This window comes from Oikopleura dioica, chromosome 2 (genome assembly GCF_907165135.1).
Source record: "Oikopleura dioica chromosome 2, OKI2018_I68_1.0, whole genome shotgun sequence".
In the NCBI taxonomy this organism is placed as follows: domain Eukaryota; kingdom Metazoa; phylum Chordata; class Appendicularia; order Copelata; family Oikopleuridae; genus Oikopleura; species Oikopleura dioica.
In genome coordinates this window covers 3,237,717-3,262,328 of record NC_137292.1, presented here as the reverse complement: position 1 = coordinate 3,262,328, position 24,612 = coordinate 3,237,717, and the positions used below count along the sequence as shown (strand labels likewise).

The following is a 24,612-nucleotide window of genomic DNA, read 5'->3' as shown; positions in this document are numbered from 1 at the left end:
GTTCAAAAAATCTTATTCATGTTTATTAAACATGTTTGGAACGGTAACTGGGCAGTAAATATAATATGAAATGAAAAAATTTGATTGGTATAAATGGCTTTGAAGGAAAACAGTGGTGAATTGGTGATATGAAAACCATAAGAGTACTTTGATTTCTATAACATGGTGATTTTGCGATGAAGAGAGGGTAGGTCAAGGATGTTCACAGCTTCTAGGCAACAGAATACCACTTGGTGATATAAAACTTCGCTTAATAACTGAGACCAACCAGTAGACTACCCAAAAAGGGTGGAGTTCCGTACAATTGTCGATCAAAAACATGGCCGTTCTAATCAAGACCCATCGAAATCGGAAGAGCACTGAAGATAGCTTCGATAAAACCAGAGCTCGGCATTTCTCTTCAAGATCCCTAGAGGAATAGAAATTATACACATCAACGTCGTTAAAAAGTCATACCAGCCCGGGCTTCTCCCTTCCCACGATGCTTTTTATATTCCTGGGATTCAGCGCAACGAGTTTTCAAGCCAACCTCTCCGAAGTGGTCGACCCAGGACTTGCCGCACCAAGCTGTTCTCAGGTCTCCCAAACCATCGAGGAAGTATTCTGGGTGCCCAATGTGATCGAAATTCGGATCTAAAATCAATTATTTTAGATTAATTGCCGTTGATGGTCGGAAACAGCGTGCGTCGCATGATGTCACAGACACTTACCCATTCTTATCCGACCAGCCGAGGACGTTCTTCCAACAAAAAAGTTCAGCAACACATCAACAACGAGGCATTCTTCCTCGAAACCCGGCAATTTGATTTCATTAGAAAATCTAACTCGATGATAGCAAAATCCCTCTGAAGCGCGCTCGACCACGAAATGATCTCGTTCTGCCCAGGTGTTTCTTTTGTCGGTTGAAACGCCGCCGCCGATGATGTCGTAGCCGCTTTTGTCTGCAACGTCGATCATGTAGGAGAGGTCGGTGTGAGAGTTGAAGACGAAATCGTCGTCGACCCAGAGAAAGTACTCTGTTCGTACTAGAATCAGTTTTAGTAAAGGGTGGATAATGTGAAATGAAATAATCGAGAAGCCGCTGGCGGCTCCGAGTCTACATAATAGAAGCCGCGAAGACCGCGGCTTTTCGTTTATTTACTCGAAGCCAGAAGGGGCTTCCTTCAAATCGTCTAATACCTTGGCTTATTGCTAATCCTCGTCCCGCAAACCAGCCCTCGCTCTCTGGCAATCTGTAATGCTTCACCGAAGGATATTTTTCCTTGTCAATGTCTTGTTGCTCTTCTCTTGGGCTATCATCGGCAACAATCACAGTTATTCCTGGGTATTTGTCGAGAATTGAGTCCAGAAGGGTGTAAAGACAAGGGTAACGCAGAAACGTTTTGGTGACGATTGTAAGTCGATCATTCAGGGAAGCTGTTGTGGCTGGAAAGAGTTGAGGAAGAGGGCGGCGACGAATGAGAATCGGGAAGATTGCGAGGTGGGAGGTGGATCGAGGGGTTTTGTCGTTGCAAGTTACAGTAACTTGAACAAAGTCTTGGAGTGTTTTTCCGTCGAAAACGAAGGTCGAGTAGCGTAGGTTTTCGAGGATTTTGGCGAGTTCTTCATCCGAAGCAGCGGCTCTTTCAACTATAGAAGCAGAAGAAGTCCTTTCACTTTCCCTACTGAAGAAGAATTTGCCGAAAAACGACTGAAGCTGAATCCGAACAGGTCTTTGTGCTGAAATTCCACAGTGAGTGCGGATAAAAGGCGTGAATTCTTCGTCCGGCTCGATTTCGTATCCAGATGAAACGAATTCTATAGGTTGATTTGGCTTTTGAAGAACGAGAGGCATTTTGGCTTGTTGGAAATAATTGGATTTGACGAAGCGGGACAAGTCGGACTTTCTCTGGGCGACGATTTCGGGCGAAGGAGTGGGAAGAACGTTTTTTGAAGCGTCTTGGCAGGAACATGTGAACTGAACATAGAGAGCATTAGATTTGAAAGGAGATACACATTCAATAAACAAGGGCACCCATTGCGTCAATTATGTCCCGATCTGTCGATCAAACGAAACTGGTTATCGAAAATGATCGATAAATGGCTAGATTTGCGAGTCGCAAATTGCGACAGATGAGATTTGATTTCTGTCCATTTTTAAAAACGCGAAAATGGACAGATTCGAAATCGACCGAGAAGAGAAAAATAAAGTTTTTCTCGTTTTCTACATCATCTCTTCTATTCCCCTGCTTTGTATTTACAAATTCTACATTTCCAAAATGAGTTAACTAAAAACAATCTCCTCAAATTTGATATGAGTTATTACTGTAGTTGAAGAGTACAAAGAGAAGACGAGGCGAAACTCCAGTCTTCAAATAATGCGAATGACAAGGGTTCTGTCGAATATTGTATTGAACGGTACTCTGGAAGAAGAGCAATAGAAATATTTTAACCTTTTCGAACAAAATAATGATCATTATTTACCAAAAAGCTGAGAAACTCGGAGTATAGAAAGTTCAGTAGCGTTTAACTAAAATCTTGTTCGAAAAGGTAAAGATTTCGATTTATACTAGTAACAAAAGCATGACAGATGATTCAGTTGGCGATCAATCGGAAGAATTCAAAGATATAATCAAGAAAGACCCAACTTTGAATAGTAAGGAGACTCAATTTCTTTCCCCGAAACAATACGAAAAATATCTTTCTGTATAACTTCTGTCTGCGGACGAACCTGTGAATAAATATCTTCATGTTTCGTATAAAACTCGGGCAATTTTAAATCCCAGGCCGTAAACGGATGATCAGTGTTGACCCGCTTTGCTTTCAGCAATTTTGGATCGAGGAGATTGTTAGCTTCATTGTTGAATTCTAGTTTTCTTTCTTGCCTCAGCGTTTCAAGTGTCGGGTGCCGATAATCCAGTATTTTCACGGTAACGAAGCAGCCGAGGAAAAACGAGACGAGAAGAGGAACGAGTCGGCGGAGGTGGAAAAATCTGGGAGACATCCTTTTTTCGCTCGAGTTTTTCATCTTTTGAGCTTTTTCTGAAGAATATTTTTCTGAATAAAAAATAAAACGAAAAGAAGGAACATTCTCTAGAAAAATAGCAGTTCAATTTTCTGACAACAGCCATTGTATTTCGTTCTGCACATTATTTGTCTTCTTCCTATATTTGACTTCATTTCAGCAAATTTCTCTTTTCTCTCTGTTCTCGGATTGGCCGCTCCCACGCGCCAATTATTTTCTTCTGGAAAAATCGCCCTCTATCATTATTTATTCCGATTATTTTAGAATTGAAAAGAAAGAACGTCGGTGCAGAGAAAAATGGGGAAGAAAAAGAACGGAAATGCGCAGAATAAAGTGGCGAAGCATCGAAATATGAAAAAGACGAAAACGCAAAAGAAGAATAAGGACAAAGAGGAGGAAATAAGGAAGATGCTGAATGATCAGATTGATTTAATAGGTAACCATTAGTTTACAACTGAAATTGAATAGTTTATCCCCTTCTTGACGGGACACGATTTTGTGGGGGCTATTTTTTACAGTTTGTTGCTCAAAAAGGTCCCAATTTGAACGATTTGATTGAAATCGCAAGTAGCTTTGAGAATCAGGAAGAAGAGCCGCGTGTCGCGCGGCTTATATTTTCGGGGAATCAAAGCCGCAAGCGGCTTCTCGATTTTCAATCCAATAAATTATTTCTAGTAACCACAACGAATGGAACTCTGAAAAGCGCGCCGAAGAAAGTGGAAAAGATCGGTTTACCCGCGGAAGTTGCGACGGACGAGATTGAGTCTTTAATGACAAATATGTAGCTCCTGATCCCCCAATTTATCTTTGTACCTTTTCTTTTATCTTATCGCTAGTTGCTTGTAGAACTAGAATGTCGAGATTGTTGTCGGCGCGGTTGCCTTTTCTTCACTTATCAAGATGCCCATCGCAAGTGGAACAACTTCACGTTTCAATGCGATTCCAAAGTTCGGATGCTACAGCAGTCGGCCCGCAGCCGGAGAAATTAAGGAAGAGCTATAAAATGATGCGACCAGTCAGGCCATCTGATGATATTCTCGCGCCAAGGCAATATCTTCATATGATGGTAAGAATACCATCCTAGAATGGCCATTTTAGCCTATTTTTCCTCTAAAAAACGGCTTCGATAGTAGAGTTCAACAATCATAAGTTCTTTTGTTCAGCAACAAACAGATATCCAGCACACGCGATGGAAGTTACAAGGCGGCTGGAAGAAAAAAGTCGCTTGGCTCAGGTATTTATCTTCTTTCTCAGTCTACTCACTCTTTTTAGTATAATTTTGGGTCTTGTTTGCTACATCTACTGGTACACTCTTGAGATCTTCAAGAGGGACTCTTTCTACGCAGAACTCGAAGCAGCTGAAAACGAAGCGCGAGAACTTGACGGTAGAATGCCGCTTGGATATAATATTTCTGATCCTAAAGATGACGAGGAATTTGAATGATTTCAATAAACTTATTCTATCTTACTTGGTTCTCCCTGCACCTTGGTCGGCAACCTGTTTAAAAACCTGAGTCAGGGTCCCAAAACAGATTTGATCAAAAGCCGAGCAAAAATAAAGAGACCCTGAATCAGATATATGCATAGGTTGCCGAGCATAATCGCTGTCTTTTCAATTTGTCCTTTCTAAGCACTATTTCAGGACACATGCAAAATTTCGAACTCCCGTATCTCCTCTCCAGGGTGGCTTAGCGAGTCTAAACTCGGCAAAAGCGGATTTTGGCTCTTGTTGACGTTTGAGAGCTCTCGTTAGTAAGGCGAGTTATCTATTTTCCCGCACGGGAAGGGTGTTTTCGGTTGCTTGAACGGACGAACTATTTTGCCAGCGATCTACACCTTGTCGACAGTGTTGTGTGCAAATGTCGCGTATCCTTTTTGAAGTACGCTTTTTCTTGAAATTGCTGAAGTTTTTCCTTTTTTAGCCAAGCCATGCTAGAAACTCTCTTTTTCTTACTTTTTTTGATTCGGTCAACTGTGTTTAGAGAATATTCTCTAAGTTATAACTTTCGTACCCGATGAACTTTTTTTAAGTCTATGAAAAAGAAGGGAGATAAAGTTCAATTCACGTTGTGCTCCGTTGTTTGTTATCAGGATTTAATTTTTAATCCCGAAAGACGGGAAGTCATTAATTTGTTTTATCGCCTTGTTGCACACGTTTTGCACGGCAGATAAGGCACGAGAAGATTATAGAGGATTGACATGCGCGGAAAGGTATTTAGTGCTGGAGATATACTTTATCGTTATTTATGTAACTGTTTATTTATAGCCATCAAAACAGCCATGAAAATATTAAAATTAATAAGAAATTCTCATAAAGCGTAAAATCGTGAAAATATTTTTTTTATTCGTATCAGTCTTCGCATTCGCATGAACAGTCATCTAAGCAGTCACCTAAGCAGTCACATAAACAGTCACATAAGCTGTCAACAATCGCCTCCCATATTCCATGGGTTTCGCAGAATGTTGCTTCAGAAGCACAATCAACACAGCAATCACGAAAGCATCCATAGTCTGACTCAGCAACATCAACCTCTTCGTAGTAATCAGGTAAACCAGTGCTCTCGAATTCGTTCGTTGAGACAATTTCCTCATCGATTGTTTCTCCCGCTACTGGAATATCTTCTTCTTCCACTATCTTTTCCGATTCTTCGGTCTTTGAAGATTCAATGATTATTTTTTGAGGTGTCCAAGTCTCAGAAATAGGTTGAGTTGTGACGACTTCATCGGTGTTTTCTGTTTCGATATCTGGATAAGGATCAACTCTGTTCGACATTATTTTCGATCTCACAACAATAATGAATAAGAATAAAGATCTATGCGTAGAATTTGCTCGACAGTAAATTTGCTTCACGGAAAAGTCATGACCTCTACTGTAACGCTAGAAACGGTTAAGTTTTATTTGTTTGGAATGCACTAAAGTGTTGGAAATTCTATTCATTGACAATCGAGGCATATAATTTTATTCGCTGATTTCATAAAACATCTGAGCAAGAACACAAGCAGAGCAGTAAAGATGAGCGCAGCAACCAGTCTCTTGCTGAATTCCCCTTCGCGCAGCTATGTTGTCATGAAGGTTCATTTGTATTTGAAGCCAGCAGCACCAAGGCAAACAGCTTCCTAGAGGTTTGATTAGCACAATTCTTACTCTATTTTTTGTGTCGAAGAAAAGTCATCTAGGTACTTACTTGCACAACAAGCACTAAAACAGGCCTGTTCGCCTTCGAATTTCGCATGAACTCTTCCATAATAGCAAGGCTGCGCCCAAAAAGCAAGACAGACTTCAGAGTCACACCAGCTCAATGAATTGTATGGCCGTTTCCACATACCAGTCGGTTGAGTGACTACGACCCCCGGAGTCACTACTGGTACTTGTGCAATAACTGGCTCAGAAATGACTTGTGCAACTGGAACAACAGGAGCAGCTGGGGGAGAAGTTGAGGGTTGGTTGGTAGAATCAGAATATGCTGGAGGGGATGTGGTTTTCGTCAATTCTTGCTTGAGCAGCTCGAGATCGGCTTTTTCTTTCTCAGACAAATAAGGGTTCGACATTTCTGTTGCTGTTTTAGACTTATGAGAGACTTGAGAAACCAGCTTGCTTTAAAATGAGGCAGCATTAGTTGAGCAATATATATTTTGCGGAAATTTTATTGACGCAACTATAGAAACGCAATTTTCCGTGACCTCGATTTTATAGTTTTCCATGAAAAAACTGTAGGAAGCATTTCCTAGGCCTTAAAATCATAAAACTTTTTATTTCTATTCCATTTTCAGAATACGTCAGAGATGAGAACAGTAGAAACGCTCCTTATTTTGTGAAAGCATTGGAAAGATATTGAGCAACGAAATCGTAGTTGTCACAATGTTGGCTGTAGTAATGGCTTAGCATTGCGATTCTTCGCGCGACTTCTTCGTGTTTTCGTGGGGACGATAAAAACTCACACGGGACCCGGATCTATTGATGCAAAATGAGAAAAGGAAGCAGATTATAGAATACCTCCTCTGAACATTTCTTCTGAAAATTAGCAAAGGCCATGTAGTCTAAAATCTCATCCGCTCTGTCGACAATTTTCTTGACACTCTTCTTCAGCGAATTTTTCTTGTCGAGAAGATGCTTCTGAATTTTTGGAATTTCTGCGGTAAGCTCATTCAGTGAGCATTTTTTGCCAGGAAAAGCGATTTCTCCAACGACGAGTTGGCGAATATCTTCGTCAGAAATTGAGTTTTGCTTGAATTGAGAAATTTTTGAGCGCTCGGAAGAAGACATTAGTGTTTTTGGGCATTTTCCGGACTTTGGCTTTTCAGGGTTTTTGCTTTCACACTCTTTTAGAATCAATAAAGAATCAAAAACCCGATCTTGAAGTCTTCTTTGAAATTCTTCAAGACATTTCCGTAATCTGCTTCTACTTTTTCTCCGCATTCTTTTTCAACCATTTTAAAAAGCTCAATCGCTCTATCCCCAAGTTGACAGACGTTTTCATTCTTCGGAAAGTACGTCAAATCACAAGGTGCTCGATGAAAATCGCATTTTTTGGGAGCTTGAGAAATAAATTCAGCGAGAATTCGAAATCCGTCAAGAGCGCGGTCGGGGTTCGATGAGGAGAAAAGACGATTTTTGAAGGGCTCGATGTTGCGGGAAGCATACTGTTTCAAACCGCAGAGTTTTTCGGGAGTTTTAAGAGATCGGGAAAGCGAAGATAGGCCGTCCTCGATCGAGCCGCTTTCGCCCTTGCACTTCATGCTGTCCCAAAGCTCGCTCATTCCATCAATCTCGACCCCGCATCTCTTCTCCAACGACTTGACAATCTGCTTCATTTTCTTAAAAGCTGCGGTCCCCTTTTTCAAATTCGGGTCAAGACGCAAATCGTCGCACCCAACAAACTTTTTCGAACATGAATCCGTCTGTTCGAGTAGCTTCTTGGTAATGGCCATGAATTGGCCAACTGCTACGGGCTTCGATGGGCAGTTCTTGTCCAGGGAGTTTTCGAAGATTTGCGAGTTGCAGAAGAGCATTTCTTCGTCGTTGCATTTTCCGAAAATTGACATGGAGCAAATGTGTTTTGGTCTTTCAGTCGTAAGGAATGGTGACTCTGTTACGATGTCGATGTAGTCTGTATCCTGAGCTTTGTCGTTCACAAATTGGTAAAATGTGTCTTCATAGTCATAAGTTGTGAAATCCTGGACGGAAGGCTCCTTTGAAAAGATATAGAATAAAGGAAACGAAAAAAACTCATATGTAATCATCTGTTATTTACAAGTTAAACGTTCCCCCTTTGTCGTGTTCCTCAGAGGCATCTTGTAAATATATTATCATGATCTCATTCGCAAACATTTTTAGGCTAATCGAAATCTGGTCTCATTTACTCAAATAAAGTAAGCTTTATCAGGAAAGAAAGCTTCGGAAAAAAAAGAGAAATTAAAATGAACACATTTATTTTTCTCATCATTTCAGGTAGAAACATGGTATAATACCTTCTTCTAAGGTTGTCCATTTTTAAGTCATTGGAAATTCCGACAATTTGCTTTTTGTTCATGATGAATGCTCATACTGGCAAAGTGTTCTCAAGGTGAACAATATCGGCAATAACAGAAGAGCCTGTAAACTGATAGAAATGATCCTACACGACAAAATTAACAAAGACTACGATTTTGTCATTTTTGAATAAAGATGTTTTTTCTGCATTTGAGAATAAACTTGCATCGATACTAGGTCAAAATCGGGTAAAACAATGTTTTCTTATTAACAGGAAGGTACATTATCTTGAATCGAGAGCACTAAGCCAATGAATTATTGAGAAGCATATTGATATTCAGTCGATACGTTGTAGGCACACCTGTATAAATGAAAATTATACGCAGCCCTTATAATATTATTGAGAGATAAAGAAAAGTGCCATGAAGTCATTTTCGATTCTTCATTTATCAGGTTAGGCCGAGTAAGGTATAATTTTTGACAAATTTCTAGTCCTTGGAAGATCCGACAACTTACGTTTTGATCCAGATGAGTGTTCATTCTGGCAAGATATCCTAAGAATCGAACCTATTGGAGACAATACGATAGCCTGCAAATTGATGGAGTTGATCTTGTACGAGGGGGTAAAGAGAGACCACGATTTTGCCATTTTTGAATAAATTTGAAAACTTTCATATCTTTGTCTTGATGGGTTTGATTGCCTGGATCCCTTTTGAAATCAATTCTCGGAATGCATCTGTGCATTTCTCAAGGATCTGCGAAGCAGACTTATCCAGGGCGTCGAGAAAGTCTTCCAAGTCCGGTTTTTCCTGTATTTTGTTAAGATCTGAGCAACTTACCTCATTGCGAATTTCTGAGCACTTTCTTGATCTTTCTGCCCCGGAGAGATGATCCAGAATTTGACCGATTCGCGATCGCTCATTTCTCTCGAAGCCGAAAGAAACTTCTCTTGCTGATTTTATAAAATCATGTGCGGAGCAGTTTTTGTCGACGATTTCCCATTCGAAGAGAAATTTTAGCTTGAGATCTTTGCCAGCGTCGCCGATGGAATAAACGACGTCGATTTCATCGCCACCAATAGCGATCAGATCATCGGTTATTTCTCGTCGATGGCGATTTTTGTCTAGAAGACAATCAGCATAGTCAAATAGAAAATTGATACCTGAGTCAGACTTTGGACAAAACGGCCCAATTTTTTCCTTCTTCGTCAGAAGAAACGCCTTTCCGACATCACATGGTACACTCATCCCACTATCATCCATCAATTGTATGTTCAGAAAGCTGATTTTCCTCTGAGTCTCTGGAAATACCTTGAAAACACAAAACTCCCCGGGAGAAAGAGTATTTATTGCTTGAAGCGTTCCATTTTGCCCAACTCCTTGTCCGCATATTTTTGCTCTAGCGTTCAAAAACAATAAGAAAAATGTCAATAAATCAATCATTTTTTTCACTTTGATTTACGAGTTTTTCAGAAATGATTAATGAAATGAACTCGCCTTGTTTCGTCGCCAAGAAAAGAGCGGGTCTGTGGTCGTGTTCTAAGGATTTTTTCATGTTGGAAAATTTCACGCTCTGATACTTGGAAATCTTTGCTTTATTTTGAATTGAATTCGATTGTTGTAAGAAGTTTTCTTTAGTTTATTTCAAATCTGCAGGTATAATGGTACTCTGAGTAGCAATGAACATCTGCAAGTTGCCCCGGAAGCCCGTAATTGATGATAACGCACGGCATAGTTTGAGTATTCGGCTCACCAGGGAACCATTTGAGGAAAGATTCTCGATTTCCGGAAACAGTTGAATACAGCATGTTGTTTTTCCCCTCACGAACTCCTTCAAAAACTGTTCTGTAAATCTTTTTCGAATCAAAACTAACCGATGAATTCAGAAATCAACCCAGCTGATAATCTCTTGAATTCCTTCCATTCTTCTTCTGTGTCAAAATATGCCAAGTGACCTCCTTGTTGATTACACTAAACGCTAAAAAACTGTCGCTGAAGCTTAATTTACCCTAAACTCAGCGAGTTCCATGCTTGCTTTTTCCTTTTGTGGCACGAAATTGACAGCTTTCGGCTTCGAAGATAAAGGAGCCGCTGCAGAGCCTTCTTCGAATCTGCATGAAAAGGGCCTGTTCGTGTAGCTACAATAGCCTGCTAGACTATTTTTTAAATTCTTGCATACCAGTGGCCAGATGACCAGATGCCAGGAGAATCGTGAAACAAACACAATTCTCTTCCTGGCGAGCGACCAGTTGAGAATAAGTCGAATGTTGAGTTGGTTCCGTCAGTATTCCGGTAAAAATAATCATTTTCGGAGTTCCAAATAACTTGTCGATAGCCAAAGTGCTCTTGGCGGAATGTTGGGAGCTCACTAAGATACTGATCGTACTCCTCTTGCGACTTGAAGAAAGCGAGGTTTCCGCCTTGATCCTCGCAAAACATCTGAGCTCCTTCCATGGTCAATTCCTCCTCATAATTTTCGAACCAGATCCGAGGTTCTGCAGTTGTCGTTGTTTTTTCTTGAGTAGTTGTCGGAACCGGACATATTTTGTTTTCGCAACCAGCGCAACCATCTGGGCAAAACTCACCACAAGGGCAAGATTTTAAACAAATTTCGAAGATATCGTTGCAAATATCGAGGCAATATTCAGTCTCGCAAAGACGCCGACAGCTCGAGTACTCCAGTCGACATTTTGCCTCGCATTCTTCGTATAAATCAGCGTCTCTATCAAAATTATTAAATCACCTATTTGAAAAGAAGAAAACCTAATCAACTTACATGCAATCGTCGGGAAAACCAAAGCAAATCGTAAGAAAGCAGTGAATAACTCTCATTTTTCTTTCAATAAAGGCTATTTACTTGTTGTTAAGATATTCGATGAGAAGCCGACATCTGCCCCGGTGCACCTTCAGAAATTTTTTGTTGATTTTCCATTCTTGAGAGATGTTAGGCTACTTTTGGGCATTTCTGCCCTTTGTTTTCTCCCAGGAGACATTTACTCAGCTTTACAGGTACAAATAGGCTGTGAAAAAATCTCATCGTGTTTAGCGATAAAATCCGATTTCCCGATGGGAACTCGCGACAACTCAACATCCCTGTCACTCCTTTCTCCAAGACCTCTCAAATGGTGAAAATCGACGACGATGCCGTCATTTTTCGCGATACTTCTTCTTCCGCTGAGACATTCTGGCTTTGGCTTTCCGACTCTCCGGCGAACTTCACCAAGCTTCGTCTTCAAACCGGGGATGTTAACAACTCCCCTGGATGTCTCATAGACGCCGGCTCAGCCATCGACACCAGTGGAACTCCGCAGCGCGTGGTCACTCGAGTTTGCCCTGGAAACGCACAGTTTCAGATCGATCAATGGCTTATTGACGACACCCTTTTCCAGCCGCTTTTTTCGACTTCATATGTTTTCGAAGACCCTGACATCATTTCAATCGCGCAAATTTCTCCACAAATCGTCTTTTTGGCGAGTTCCCGAAGACTTTTCTATTACAACTTGAGGATGACTGAGCCTTACATTATTAATGAATTCTTTATGCCAATAACAAGTGAGCTCATGCTAACAATCTAAAGATCTTTATCCTTTGTAGCGGCCGTTCTGAAGAGCCAGGATGACGAAGACACCGGAAAAGTCTACTTTCATATGTCAACGGATCAAGGCTTCAACACCACATACTTCTGGCTCGGAGAACTTCTTTCTGGAGAAAATGTCGAGTACCAATTCAACTGGAACTGGGATTGGACTTTGCAAGTAACAGACGGAGTCATCACGGACTTTGATTTTCAAATCGCGGGCGGAAATTATACCGACTCTCTTGCCAAGATCATGTCTGTCGATGTCGCATCAGTGAATATTCGATATGAAGACGGGACTTGGTGGAGAATGGGAAGTACAAAACAAGGAGTTCCTTTCGGAAATGCAACTGCATTGGGAGTTGTTGATTGGGGACAGAAACAAACAGAAAAGGTACGAGGATCTAAGACCGAATAAATTAAATACATTTCTAGAGCTTGGAGGCTAGAACTCTCGAAGATGCTGGAATCGTTGCGTTCGTTGGTACCAAATCGGGTGTTTTTTATCTCGAAGATGGAAGTCAATCCCCTTGGAGAGTGCTTGAAGGTTATCGCTGGTTAGTTGGAAATGAAGTAGAGCAGTTAAATGTCTTGAACGGGAATAATCCCGGCGCATTTGTCAGAACTCAGGACGGTCTGAGCTGGATTACGAGGAATACTTCGCAATCATTTGCGGACAAATCTGATCAGGTGCTTGAAGTTTACAATTCTGGCCGCCACGGTCAGCGAAATCTCGGAGTCGACCATCCAATGAACGGGCTCGTTTCGCAGATCAGCTTCCCAGAGTTCGGAAATCCGGAGAAAAACTTTTCTCAAAGTGCAAATGACAATGATAGTCTTTGGACGTCAATGCTTCTTGCTGCTGAATGCTTTAGATTTTCTGTTACTGGAGATGAGCGAGCGAAAACGAATGCATACAAGATGTTCAATGGAACAAGATTATTGCAGCACGTGACTGGTCATTCCGGGCTCATTGCTCGGGCAGTCTCGACGACACAAGAAAGCTCAATTTGGCAGAAATGGGAAGCAAATGAGATTCCGTGTGATCAATGTGACCAGCTTTGGTGGAAATCAACAATTAGCCAGGATAGCATTATTGGTCATATGTTCATGTATCCGATCTTTGCTGAACTTGTTGCTGACAACGATGAGAAAATTGAAGCGATTCAGTTGTTCTTGGACGTTTTGGACAGAATAGTGGAGAATGGGAAAGGATTTAATAAAAATATAAACCATAAACAAATTAAATTTTTATCAAATATAAAATTTTTCAATACATTTGAATATGGCCAATAATTAAATTGACGATAAGCTCATGATTAGGGTGAATTTACAAAAAATCAACTGATGATCAGCCTGTTTTCTGAAAATCACCAAAAAGTTACACAATGCCGGATTACGATGGGATCCCGACTCGCTGGGGTCATTGGGACCCGTACTCAGTCAACTTCGACATGGACCGATATTCTGAGCGAGGCCTCAACTCCTTACAAATCTTAACCTACCTCGCTGGAGCAGAAGTTCTCACGAAAAAATATGGAATGACAGCAAAGAATAACTACATGTCGCATTTTGACTACCTCTACAACAAAATGGACTACAAGCGAAACCTTGGAAACGTAAAATTACAGGCAGCAAGCGAGGATAATTACAGTGACGATGAGCAGCAGTTTCTCGCTTATTACTTGTTCTACTTCACTGTTTTGAAGAACGAGCATCTTTCTAGCCTTGGTTTGTTCTTTAAAGTTTCCTGTCTCTTAAGATTTTTTTAGATAAAGAGACAATTACTGTCTTTAAAAATTCTATCTACAAGACCTGGAAGCACGTCAGCTTCTCCGAAAATTCCGTTTTTGCTGGCGTCGCTCTTTCGTTTCTAGGAGACGATCTATCGGACACTGATAAGAAATTCACAAGAGATATTCTGATCAAGGACTTGACCAGGATTCCGATTTCTCAAGTCACCTGGGATTACGACGCGACTCCGGGAAGTAACAGAAAAGACATGTATCTTGATCCACAAGAAGGTAATTTTCATCTCAACGCTGCGATTTCATTTTTTCAGATCGACGAGGAAACTTTGGAACCCACGTGACAATTCCCATCCCAAAAGACGAGCAAGCATATCTGCAATGGAACAAGGACCCATTTATGTATGGACCCAGTAACGGTCAGAACTTTGAATTCCCGGGAACTGTGTATTTGCCAGGGTTCGGTAATTTGAGCTCACGCTAAAACTCAAGGAAACAAAGCTTGAGACTCACGTTTTTTAATTTGAGTTTTGAGAACTCAGAGTTGAGAGCTCGCGTGAAAATCAATTCTGGCGATCCATGAGCCAATCAAGGAAGCGCTCGCTTAATTTGAGTTTTGAAAACTCAAAACTCTCAAATCTCCCAAAAACTCAAAACTCTCAAAACTGTCAAATCTTCTCAAAATGATTTCTCAAGTCACTCTGAGTTCTCAATTTGAGGAAATTTGAGCGTCCAGCCAAAATGAGTTTTAGCTTGAGCTCAAATTACCGAACCCTGGTATTTGCTTCCTTACTGGCTTGCAAGATATCAAAATATTTTGTCTTCTTAGATAAAAATAAATGATTAAACCGAGATTTAGTTCTTTGGTCGAAAGCATTTTATTCACGGATTCCAAAAATCAGGCTTCGAACAAGGCGGGAAAGGCATTTCACCTTGACCTCTTGGTGTCATGTGAGTGCCCTCGGAAGTTCCATCAGTGCTCAAATCAAGTCTATTGATAATGCATGGCCAGGTGTAGAGCCCGGCAGGATTGTGGGTATCCTGGTTCACGAAACGCGAGCCGTAGGTAGTGCTGTAATAAGCAAGGCCATCGGTGTTTTCTCTGGTTCGGATCGGCTGGTCGTCAGGCAAATCAGGTGCCCAAGCATCGTAGCAGATTATTTCATCCTAGGGAAGTTCAGTTTTCTCTTCATTCTGAATAAATGTAGAGTCACCTGGATATACTGCTTGTCAGAAGAAGAGGAATCGTATTTACGGAGTGAGTCCTTGACCTTTTGAAATGTCGCGCATTCTCCAGAGCTCCAATCTTGATTCAAGTGAGCTTTCTAGAGATTTAATATCTGATAAAGAAACCAGATTATGGTAATTTTCAAAAACCTGATAATCTTATATTCAACTCTACAATTGAATGAAACACCTTACTACTGATAGACTCTAAGAAGTGACGATCGTAATCAAATAAAAAAATTTAATAAATTATAAATTTAATTCAATTGAAATTATTATCAAAACCTCTTCCCTGCGCTGAAAAATGCAACCTCTGGCTGAACAGCGTCGACCAAATCCAAGGTCGTTCCGTAGAGGCTTCCATGATGTGAGAGTTTGAGAACAGTAGAACTAAGGTAGCCGGGATCGATCGAATCATAGAAGTCAACAACTCGCTCTTGATCGGGGCTTTTGTTGTCTCCCATCAGCATCATTGAGAAATCATTCCAGGAGAGTTTTGCAACAAGACTGTCCTTTTATTTTTCTCAGAAAAAATCATCATCGTGGTTCTTACCTTATCGGAATTAAGTTGCCCAAATCTATCCCGTTCGCAATTATTTAAATTTGCTGCCACAAAATCCAATTTTATATCGAGATGGCCAGGACAGAGGGAGATTCCTCTATCATCTTTCGTGTTGATTAAAAATTATTCAGAGCAAAATTAATGCTCAAAAGATATCAGATCAGTTCCTGAGCAAGTGCACTTCTTCAAATCACCTCCGTTAGCAAGACAAGCTGCAGTTCCACAGGCTTCGCCTTCGTTGATCATGAATGTCTTTTCCTTGTTGTCTTCAAGCCAGTCCATGACTGATGTATCTTGAGGGCAAGAATTGCAAGAACCGAAAGAGTAATTGTCAAAGGGACAAGTATGGTAGATCTGCTGCAGTTGAGAGAGATTCGGGTAGGATTCTGTCTCAGCTTGGTCAGTCGGGAAGACTTTTGGGAAAAAGCTCACGTGGGTCTCGTCGGCGTGAGTCAGAAACATGTATCTGAGGAAAAAATTATACCCCCTCTTTTGGTTTTTTTCAAGACCTGATCGGATAATCGCCGAGAAATTTGACAACATCCCACCACTCGTAGTACTTCACAATCGTTCCAAGGTCAAAAATGCTCAGTTCTCCGCCCGATCCGTCCGGTCCACCAGGACATTGGATGATCGTGCCATCTCCGTGGCCCATTGGAAGGGCGTAAACATTCAGCTCTTCATTCGGCTCTGGAATGTCGTCGACAAGATATGCCTGCGAAAATGCAAGCAAACTGCTGAAAAACTTCATGGTTTCTCTTTACACTTCAGTTCCTCTGACTTTTTTATTGCAAAAATAGGCGTGGGAAAGAAACAGATGATTCAAAAAGTCAAAGATTGAAAGATATTTATTTATTGTTTTCTAGAATTTCAGTAACCTCGAAGCATTCGCAGCATTCTATTGACATTTTTTCGGTCTCTTCTTTGGCTTACTAGTGAATTCCACTTTAAAAAGATTAGGTTAATGAAGTCTCTTCTTCTCTTACTGCTGTGTATCGAGGGATACGGCTCAGAGCATCATCCGGGAAAACTTAAATTATGTTTAAAAAAGCATGATGATTCATCATTGATGAACCAAGACTTACCCTTTATTTCTGGCTCAGCTGGGTCCTTACTCGTTATTTTCTTCCAGTTTGAAAGATGATTTTTGATTTCACTGTAAATATGATTTATAAAATCGTGCGTCATTTCTGGTCAAAAAACCTGTCTGTATAAGGCCAATCCAGTCTTGCCTGTAGTAATTTTGGTATAACTGCATTGACGCTAACAAAAATCGAGCAAAAAAGGTAGAAAATGCGCATCAGCCTTATTTTAAAAATGGGAGAATTTTTCACAAACTTGGTTTTATACTTGATCCAGTGACTCTTTCCTTCGATAATTTATTCAAAATCAGATGCCAGCTTCTTTGTGAAAAACCTGTGCTGACTATTTTACTGTTTTTAATCATTTATAACTTGAGATTTGATAAATATCCCAATTCGAAACTACTTATGTAAGTTGGCATAAATATTATCAAGAAATAAAAATATTCATTATGTTTGAATAGAAAGACCTCTTGAGAGCAGGATCAAATGTTACGACTCATCGCAAATATTTGACCATGAAGGAGACATCGCTTAATTTTCGACCAGCGCGGACTATGAGAGAATGAAAATACGCCACCTATTGCTTTTTAATTTATATTCTTCTCAAGAAATTCCCCTGCCTTGTGAAATTGGTTTTCCTGAGGTGTATCCACATTGCCTGACAACCATGGTACGCTTGACGACGATTCTTGCGCTCACCGCGAATTTCGCTGTCGTAAAGGAAACTTGATTTAAATTATGAGAACAATTTTTATCCAAATTGTTGCATGAATGAACACAGCTTGCACGCTTTTCACAAGTATTGATTAAATAAGGTCATTTTATCAAGAAAAAATAAGGCTGAAGAAAACGAATCACCAACAACTTCGACATCATCAACTTCAACAACAACAACAACTACAACCATCACTACAACCACAACAACAACCACATCACAAACTACAACTCAGTCAACAACGACCACCACTCAATCCACTACAACTCAAAAGCCAGCACCAGAACTAGCCGGCTTTGTAGTCACTGTAAGTTTCATCCCCCTTCCTTCAAAAAAATTTTCTTTCTTTGTAGGTTATTGAAGACTCATGCAAAGACGCAAATTCAAGTGAGACTATCCATTATCGAATGAGAATTTGCGACTGCACATTAACTCCAGAAAACAGAGCTGACCGAATTGAAGAATTACCAGTCGCTTTCAAAATGATTCCAACGAATAATTACGCTGTTTCGTGGGCTTGGGCTTCTTTCATGCTGCATCTATGCATTTCTGCATTTTTCGCCCTTATGTGGAACTTTCAAGTCAGACCAGGTTCAATCTCATCAAGAAACTCGTTCTCACTGTATTCAGCAATTACTCCTCCTTACAACAAAGCAGTTCTGGCGATGTTCCTCTGTCTGCTTGCTCTTATCATCATCGATTGCTGCGGAATGTCAAAATACGTGAGTTTTTGCCCTCAAAACAAATTTTGAAAGAAATTCTAGATCGTGAGGGAGAATCCGCATCCAACTGCCTCCGCTTCTCTTTGCTTCAACATGTTCTTGTTCTTTTTTGGCTCGTTTGTGGCGATGGGAGCTTATCAAGAGCGCGACACTTCTTTTGACAGTCAGCAGTTTAGTTAAATTGTCAAGTCCTTTATTGCCGAATAAATTTCCTTTGTAAGAATGAGCCCTGTTTCAAATTTGTCAAATTTTCCTCAGAAGGATTCTCTTTACGTCCGAGCATCTACCGGAATCAGCTTTCGGTCCGTCGTGAGTCTTTATTTTCCGCTCACATTGCGTCCGACTGTTCCGATTTTCTCCTCAACATGCTCCGAAATGAGAGCGCCAGTTTCATAAAATGCCGTCAGCGGAGACAAAGTCTAAAAATAAGTATAATCAATCAATAACAAAAATGCTGTTGATCAAGCTTTTCTTTATTTTTGGAGCCTCAGCGGACTCGATTGCTTTCAACAGATTACGAAACAACGCATTTTTACACATGAAAAAGCGACATTTTTCTGCAACAAAAACGGTGAAGACCTTTAAAAAGAAGAAACTTGAAATCCAAGAATACATCAAAAATCTAAAAAGAGTATTTAGCTGTCGAGTGTCCAAAACACATTTTGACTAAAGCAGCTTTCAATATGCCAAATCCATGTTACTGCCTTATCTCTTTACTGAATAAATACGGTCGATACTGAATATGTAACGAATGTAACGAATGTAACGAATGTAACGAGTTTGCTGACAATGTAACGAAAACGGAGACATGTTGTTTTTTTGTTAGCTGATTTTAGAAACTTTTTCTAAAGAGCGATCTTGGGGAGTTTTACTTTATTCAACAATTGAACATATCGAAAAGAGCAAAAAAAGACAAAAAGAATGCAGAATAGCATAAATATGGTAGATTCGTTTTCCAAACCTGCTCTGAATGATTAAAAACGCCCGCTCCGCGGGTAAATTTGTAGGAAACTCAAGGGGATGAAATAAGATAAACAAAAAATCTCTAGAATTTTACTGACAATGTAACGAGAAAAAGACATGTTTTTGAGTTTTCGTTACATTCGTTACATTCGTTACATATTCAGTACCGTCGATAAATACCTATATTCTTTGAGAACAACTAATAGTTATCAAATTGATTTCTCATTCGAGCTGTTCCTTATCCTCGGATGAATAAGCATCAGACTGGTGGAGGATCGCATGATATCGCGTTCAAAAATGATAATGAAATTCGAAAAATCAGCATTTTTTAATAAAAATTATATCATTGATCATAAATGAGCGCACTAGCAAAAAATATTTATTGCTTGTTATAATTTGATTTTTCGAATCGAGTCACCTTATTTGTTATGTCATGTGATGTTGTCCACAAGATGCTAATAACAAATTAGATTTTCTAGGCAACAATGTGCAGTTCACTTGCGTTTGCACAGATACTACGGTATTATATCGCCGTCCGCATATATTAAAATCGAGTGCCCTTTTCTGCGAGTGAATAAGAATTGATGAATGAGAACTGATGTTTCAGAATTATTTATTCAGTTGACCAGGGTTTCGAGATAAGATACCTGCAGTCGGGAATTAATCTTTTTTTTCTTCAAGAAACATCTTTTTGAGAAAAAATGGATAAAGAAGCTCTTCATGGAGCTATTCGTGAACTTGGTTCTTTTCCGGTTGAAAATTTAACGCTGTCAATGGGCAAGATAAATGAGACTGTTTCCGATTTTCTTGGCGAGTTTGGCGACTCGGAAGAAATCGTAGAAGCTGTAGAAGACTCTTTCAAAATCATTCTGATCGTTACTATAACTTTTGTATCTTTCAGTATATTGTCTATCATTGGTACAATTTATTGCTTCTGTAAAAATTCGCTGAAATGTCTGACTTGTCCATGTAGGGCTGTTGTTACTTCTATCGATGCTTAATAAAAATATTTGTTTTTTTTGAATTTCAATATTGATAATCATTTTAATTTTTCGGCGACTTTTATATTTTTCCTAGTAGTAAATAAGTTGTTTCACCGTCTTTCCCAAGGAAACACGTTATTTAAAAGTATTGATCGCCTCCTAAATGTTCCGAGAAGCTCATCAAAGAGCCGATGAAGACATCATAAGGTTCGCTGCCCCCGGGGCATATGCTAAAAAAGGATGCATTCCATGCAGAAAACATTGATTTTCTTTATATCTGCCATAGTTTTTTTCTGCTGAAACTTAATTGAGGTTACACGTCCCTCAAAAGTCGTTTTTTGAATAGTCAAAATTTGCGGATTTTCTGAAATTTTCGTCTCCGAGACAGACATTTGCAAGAGACAGTCTATCCTCTCGGGGATAAAACACGTTTGAAAACGGGAAAATGATTCACAACGACGAAACTTCATCCTTTTTGGCTCAATATTTTGTTCCTCTGGAAAGAGAAAGTCCAATCCCTAAAGAAAGCTTTTTTCAATTAGGAGAAGAAACAAAATAGCAAACTCTTGAAATGAGCGGCTTGATCAATTTACAGGAAACGGGTAAAATTTTGGAAAACCATAAAAAGCAAAATATTTTTGCGTTCTTGAAGTATTCAGCCAATTACTAAGTGAATTAAATACAAAAGAGTAACTAGATAACAACGATAATATTTTCTCGATTACCCAAGAATAGCTTGAAGATCTGATGCCTGAGCTAAGGCCCGACGCAGATCATGATTTCACAAACTTCAATGATCAAAAATCAGCTGATGATCCCTTCCTCGCCGAGCTTTTTGATACGCCAACTTACGACTTTCTTGAGTAAATTTCAAACCTTTTTACACTAGCTAACAATTCGTTTGTAGACTTGATAGACAGGAAATAACAAAAGAGCCTGAAAATGAGACAATGCTTCAGACCGAAATGGAGGTGGAAAACGAAGTCGATCTTGAGGTGGAAAAGACTTCCTCCCAAAACCAAGAATCGATCAATTCGGATATGAAATTTTGCTCATCTCGCCCTGGCAGCTTTCGGGTAGGCCTTACTCATTCGATTTAGAAGCTATTTTCTTTAGGGCATCCCAATGACCTACTACGAGCTCATCGAAACCGCCCTTACCCACTCTGAAAACGGAAAACTAACGCTGAAAGAAATCTACGACTGGCTATTCGAAAATGTCGCCGAATTCCACGATGGAAACGCGAAAAAGTGGCAAAACTCAATTCGTCACAATCTGAGTCTTCATCGATCGCGATTCAAGAAGGAGCAAAATCCAGAAGAAGGAAAAAGTTCGCTCTGGTCGCTCAATATCGCGAGGTGCTTCTCTACCAATGACGGGGATTTCGGAGACAACGATAGTTAGGGTTGAAGATTGCCAATATTTTATAATTTTGATGAGGCAAGTTTTAACCCGAAAAGCGCGTTCGGCTCAGCTCAAACCTCCCGCCGCGGGTCCGTTTCTGGCAGCCTTGGGTTCAACAACTTTTCTGATTCCTCCCGGCGCTCCTCTCACATCCTCCCAGAAGTAGCATCAAAGCTAAAACAGCTCGTCTCTTCAAGAGACCCCTCAACAACCAAATCAAGAAGACGGTCAATGCCAAGCTTTGCCCCTGAACTTCAAGAATCTACATTTTCGAAAAAGCGTCGGATGAGCTTTTCCGCCACCGGAGATGCAGATTCAGCTCCAGTCTTCGGAAAACCACGCCAACCAAATAAGCAATTTCCAGTAGAAATGTGCCAGTCGCTTAAAAACTCGATGGAAGCAATTAAGAATGATGAGGATGATGAAGAGATCTTGGAGAAATTTCACTTTTTGCACAGTCTTGTTGATTACTACAGAGCCTAAATATAGCTTTCCCATTTTTGCGTCGCGAGAAAAATACCATAATACAGAAAAAAAACTTATGATCATTTTGACTTAATTTTCTTTCATATTGATGATTGGATAATTTGAAAAGTATGAGCGTCTTGCAGTTTCCAGTGTTCCTGTAAAAGGAATCCATTAGCCCAGAAATATTTGTTATGAAACGACCACAATGTTATAAACACAATTCCCAAGACCACTTTAAAAAAGAAAATGCTTCATTTCAGTCGAAATCAGGTCAAAAAAAGTGAAAATATAATGAGAACTCTTTTCTTGCTTGTTTCAATTTCAAATGCGTACGTTACCCTTTTCAATAAAAAACGGACACGGAAAGGAGCGGAATTCGCATGTGCGAGAAAGGGGGGCAAACTTGCTTCAAAAGAAGATTTAGATTTCTTGTGGCAAAAACTTTCCGAGGATAAAATTTCTCCGGCTACGATTTGGATGGGTACGTGAAAATTCTAGAGAGAGAGGGGCAATAGATCAATTTTAGATACTGGGGATGAAAACTGCGCGAAGATGGACCTGAAACTCTGAAAGGGCAGCTTCGAGGATTGCGGGGAATTTCTTGAGTTTGGCTGTCGATTTCCCAGACCGCCGACTCCGCCTCGTTTAGGACCTCTTTCTCTGCCGAAAAAGCTCGTCGCGAAGGCCGTCGTCAAGCAACTTCTCCCTTCAAAACGACCGCGGCCGCCAGTTTTCGGAAGACCAGCAATTCGAAGACCGATTGTCATCGGATAAATTTATTTTCTTGGGAAGAGTTCATATTCATGTCCAACAATAAAATCGTCCGCGGGGTTCTCTACTTCTGCAGTTACAAAGCTCACTTTTGCCCTCTCCTTCGTCACGTGAACGGAGGTGAAGCCGCTGTTCATGTGTCTCGTAGACCAGTAGTACTTGCAAATTGCCTGGCCGTTGTCGTTTCCGGAATTTTCCCAGCGCTCGTGACAGCCAGATCGGGGGCTTGGACCGGCTTGGAGGATTTCAAAGATGACTGCTTCTACGTCTTTCTGGTGTTTTTGAGATAAACTTTGAATTTAACCACTAGAAGTACAACACAGTCCTAACAGTGCTCCAGCGCCAGTAGTTATGTAATGAACAGTACCTTGAAAAATAATTTTCATTCAGAAAGAAAAGCTTTCTCTACCTTCATTTTCCTCGCCGCTTTCTGGAAAAAGCTTTGGCGATCTGATTGCGTGTTCATGGGTATGCTTGTGTCCCTGGAAGAATGCATTGACGCGGTATTTCTCGAAAAGAGGGTCGAGGCGGCGGAATAGCTCGTAGTCGTAAATTCCGCCAGTATCAACAATTTGGTAATGGCCGGCAACGAAGAGGTAATCCGCGTGCTCAGATTTTACGAGTTCTTCTTCGATCCATTCAAACGCCCAGGCAGAGATTTCCGGGAAGAGTGGGTTGAGGCGTTTTAGTGGGCAATCGAGATTGTAGAAGTTTGAACACCTGAAGATATTTTCAGAGATATACATTGAAAGTTTTTTAGGTCAATTCAATCAAAATTTTGAAAAAAATTTATGTCAATTTTCTTGATAAAAGTGACATCTTATGGTTACCGAAATTTGCGAAAAAAGACTTTCTAGATTTTCAAAGAAAGTATACCTTGGGTCATCTCTATCCGGAAGTGGAGGTTCTCCGCTGTAGACCCCCGTCAGCGTCGGAGTATCAATCACGATTGTCTTAACAATTGTTCCATCGCCAGTTGTATATTCCGTCGTGAAAAACAAATCCGGATGAGTCCATCGGCCGGTTCCATGAGCCGAGTACTCAATTTGCGCCCAGCCATTTCCAAGTCGATCTCCTTCGGTATCTTCCGGGAGTTTGTCCCAATCGTGATTCCCCATTGCTGGGTACCAAGGAACCATCATTTCTGCCGAGTCATAGACATTTTCGAACGTTCTTTCCCAGCGTCTGTCTTGGACGGATTCGATTCCGTTGAAATAGAAATGATCGCCGATGGAGACGACGTATTCTGGTTTGTAGAGTTTTGCGTATTTCATCAACGCAACGGCCCCAGAAACTTGAAGCGGGGATGTGTAAAGCGGAGCTGGTCGGCCTCCCCAATCGCCAAGAACGACGAAATGGTAGTCATCAGTAGAGAGGGTTTTGTTGATCTGGAAAGTGTCTCGTTGTAGTCCTCTTGAGTCAGTATAACTTCCTTTGAAAGGAAAAGATCAATTCAGATACAGACTTGTCAGACTACCTGTTGGAGAAATTACCTCAGCAGAAGCAAGACATGCTATCACGTTACTCAAAACTCTCATTTTCAAAAATACAAGGGTAAACTTGATCAGAACTCATCAGCATGAGAAACGACAGATTGTTGATTATCGTGACGCCGGAATCTTCTCGCGAGTAAATTCTCGCTTCAAATTTGAGAAAACACTTTCTCTAACGGTTAGAGTCTAACCGAATGTTTCGACTGTTTCGTAATAAATCAACATAAATTCGAAAATTAATTTCAACAGCCTTTATTCAGAATAATAAGATGACGCAGAAATTGAATAATTGTTTATTTAATTAACTTTATTCAAAACCCCCCTTCACGGGAAAGCATATGTAAATGTCTCATTTTATAAATGCTTTTACAAGATTTCACTCTCTTCTTGCGTTCTTGAATCATTTTATCAATTAACTATA

At 40.3% G+C, this 24,612-nt stretch overlaps 10 protein-coding genes across 12 annotated transcripts; 5 read left to right on the top strand and 5 right to left on the bottom strand.

Moving 5' to 3' along the window:
- Positions 1-41: 41 nt before the first annotated feature.
- LOC145696581 (beta-1,4 N-acetylgalactosaminyltransferase 1-like) lies at positions 42-3,128 on the bottom strand. Its single transcript, XM_081773645.1, has 5 exons — positions 2,711-3,128; positions 1,180-1,957; positions 711-1,025; positions 457-633; positions 42-409 (listed from the first exon to the last, which is right to left on the bottom strand). Exons 1-5 carry the CDS (start codon positions 3,005-3,007, stop codon positions 333-335), a joined length of 1,644 nt encoding a protein of 547 aa, XP_081629771.1. The 5' UTR covers positions 3,008-3,128; the 3' UTR covers positions 42-332.
- A 127-nt stretch (positions 3,129-3,255) lies between these two features.
- LOC145697377 (uncharacterized) lies at positions 3,256-4,472 on the top strand. Its single transcript, XM_081774570.1, has 4 exons — positions 3,256-3,440; positions 3,680-4,070; positions 4,168-4,238; positions 4,277-4,472. Exons 2-4 carry the CDS (start codon positions 3,858-3,860, stop codon positions 4,446-4,448), a joined length of 456 nt encoding a protein of 151 aa, XP_081630696.1. The 5' UTR covers positions 3,256-3,440; positions 3,680-3,857; the 3' UTR covers positions 4,449-4,472.
- A 4,673-nt stretch (positions 4,473-9,145) lies between these two features.
- On the bottom strand, positions 9,146-9,904 carry LOC145697675 (uncharacterized). The gene is made up of 2 exons (XM_081774890.1): positions 9,637-9,904; positions 9,146-9,597 (listed from the first exon to the last, which is right to left on the bottom strand). The coding sequence occupies exons 1-2, from the start codon at positions 9,734-9,736 to the stop codon at positions 9,146-9,148; spliced, it is 552 nt and encodes a 183-aa protein (XP_081631016.1). The 5' UTR covers positions 9,737-9,904.
- Positions 9,905-10,107: 203 nt separating this feature from the next.
- Positions 10,108-11,305, bottom strand: LOC145697674 (C-type mannose receptor 2-like). The gene is made up of 5 exons (XM_081774889.1): positions 11,250-11,305; positions 10,653-11,195; positions 10,482-10,611; positions 10,348-10,444; positions 10,108-10,304 (listed from the first exon to the last, which is right to left on the bottom strand). Exons 1-5 carry the CDS (start codon positions 11,303-11,305, stop codon positions 10,108-10,110), a joined length of 1,023 nt encoding a protein of 340 aa, XP_081631015.1.
- Positions 11,306-11,414: 109 nt separating this feature from the next.
- LOC145697673 (uncharacterized) lies at positions 11,415-13,346 on the top strand. Its single transcript, XM_081774887.1, has 4 exons — positions 11,415-11,482; positions 11,520-12,025; positions 12,068-12,444; positions 12,486-13,346. Exons 1-4 carry the CDS (start codon positions 11,415-11,417, stop codon positions 13,344-13,346), a joined length of 1,812 nt encoding a protein of 603 aa, XP_081631013.1.
- A 90-nt stretch (positions 13,347-13,436) lies between these two features.
- On the top strand, positions 13,437-14,282 carry LOC145697672 (uncharacterized). The gene is made up of 3 exons (XM_081774886.1): positions 13,437-13,781; positions 13,823-14,074; positions 14,113-14,282. Exons 1-3 carry the CDS (start codon positions 13,439-13,441, stop codon positions 14,280-14,282), a joined length of 765 nt encoding a protein of 254 aa, XP_081631012.1. The 5' UTR covers positions 13,437-13,438.
- A 388-nt stretch (positions 14,283-14,670) lies between these two features.
- On the bottom strand, positions 14,671-16,346 carry LOC145697267 (uncharacterized). 2 transcript variants are annotated; one of them, XM_081774445.1, is made up of 6 exons: positions 16,097-16,346; positions 15,757-16,053; positions 15,579-15,693; positions 15,320-15,537; positions 15,013-15,121; positions 14,671-14,965 (listed from the first exon to the last, which is right to left on the bottom strand). In XM_081774445.1, the coding sequence occupies exons 1-6, from the start codon at positions 16,336-16,338 to the stop codon at positions 14,681-14,683; spliced, it is 1,266 nt and encodes a 421-aa protein (XP_081630571.1). In that variant the 5' UTR covers positions 16,339-16,346; the 3' UTR covers positions 14,671-14,680. The 2 variants fall into 2 exon arrangements, with proteins under 2 accessions (XP_081630571.1, XP_081630572.1); XM_081774446.1 differs by having other exon boundaries at positions 15,579-15,696; positions 15,760-16,053.
- An 895-nt stretch (positions 16,347-17,241) lies between these two features.
- Positions 17,242-18,329, top strand: LOC145697495 (uncharacterized). The gene is made up of 5 exons (XM_081774707.1): positions 17,242-17,342; positions 17,512-17,694; positions 17,741-17,978; positions 18,018-18,109; positions 18,152-18,329. Exons 1-5 carry the CDS (start codon positions 17,340-17,342, stop codon positions 18,287-18,289), a joined length of 654 nt encoding a protein of 217 aa, XP_081630833.1. The 5' UTR covers positions 17,242-17,339; the 3' UTR covers positions 18,290-18,329.
- A 2,035-nt stretch (positions 18,330-20,364) lies between these two features.
- LOC145698707 (forkhead box protein O-like) lies at positions 20,365-22,295 on the top strand. 2 transcript variants are annotated; one of them, XM_081775919.1, is made up of 4 exons: positions 20,365-20,657; positions 20,798-20,918; positions 20,963-21,131; positions 21,172-22,295. In XM_081775919.1, the coding sequence occupies exons 1-4, from the start codon at positions 20,627-20,629 to the stop codon at positions 21,457-21,459; spliced, it is 609 nt and encodes a 202-aa protein (XP_081632045.1). In that variant the 5' UTR covers positions 20,365-20,626; the 3' UTR covers positions 21,460-22,295. The 2 variants fall into 2 exon arrangements, with proteins under 2 accessions (XP_081632045.1, XP_081632044.1); XM_081775918.1 differs by having other exon boundaries at positions 20,366-20,650; positions 20,791-20,918; positions 21,172-22,290.
- Positions 22,296-22,703: 408 nt separating this feature from the next.
- Positions 22,704-24,236, bottom strand: LOC145697671 (tartrate-resistant acid phosphatase type 5-like). The gene is made up of 5 exons (XM_081774885.1): positions 24,176-24,236; positions 23,575-24,130; positions 23,108-23,418; positions 23,015-23,065; positions 22,704-22,966 (listed from the first exon to the last, which is right to left on the bottom strand). Exons 1-5 carry the CDS (start codon positions 24,234-24,236, stop codon positions 22,704-22,706), a joined length of 1,242 nt encoding a protein of 413 aa, XP_081631011.1.
- Positions 24,237-24,612: the final 376 nt, after the last annotated feature.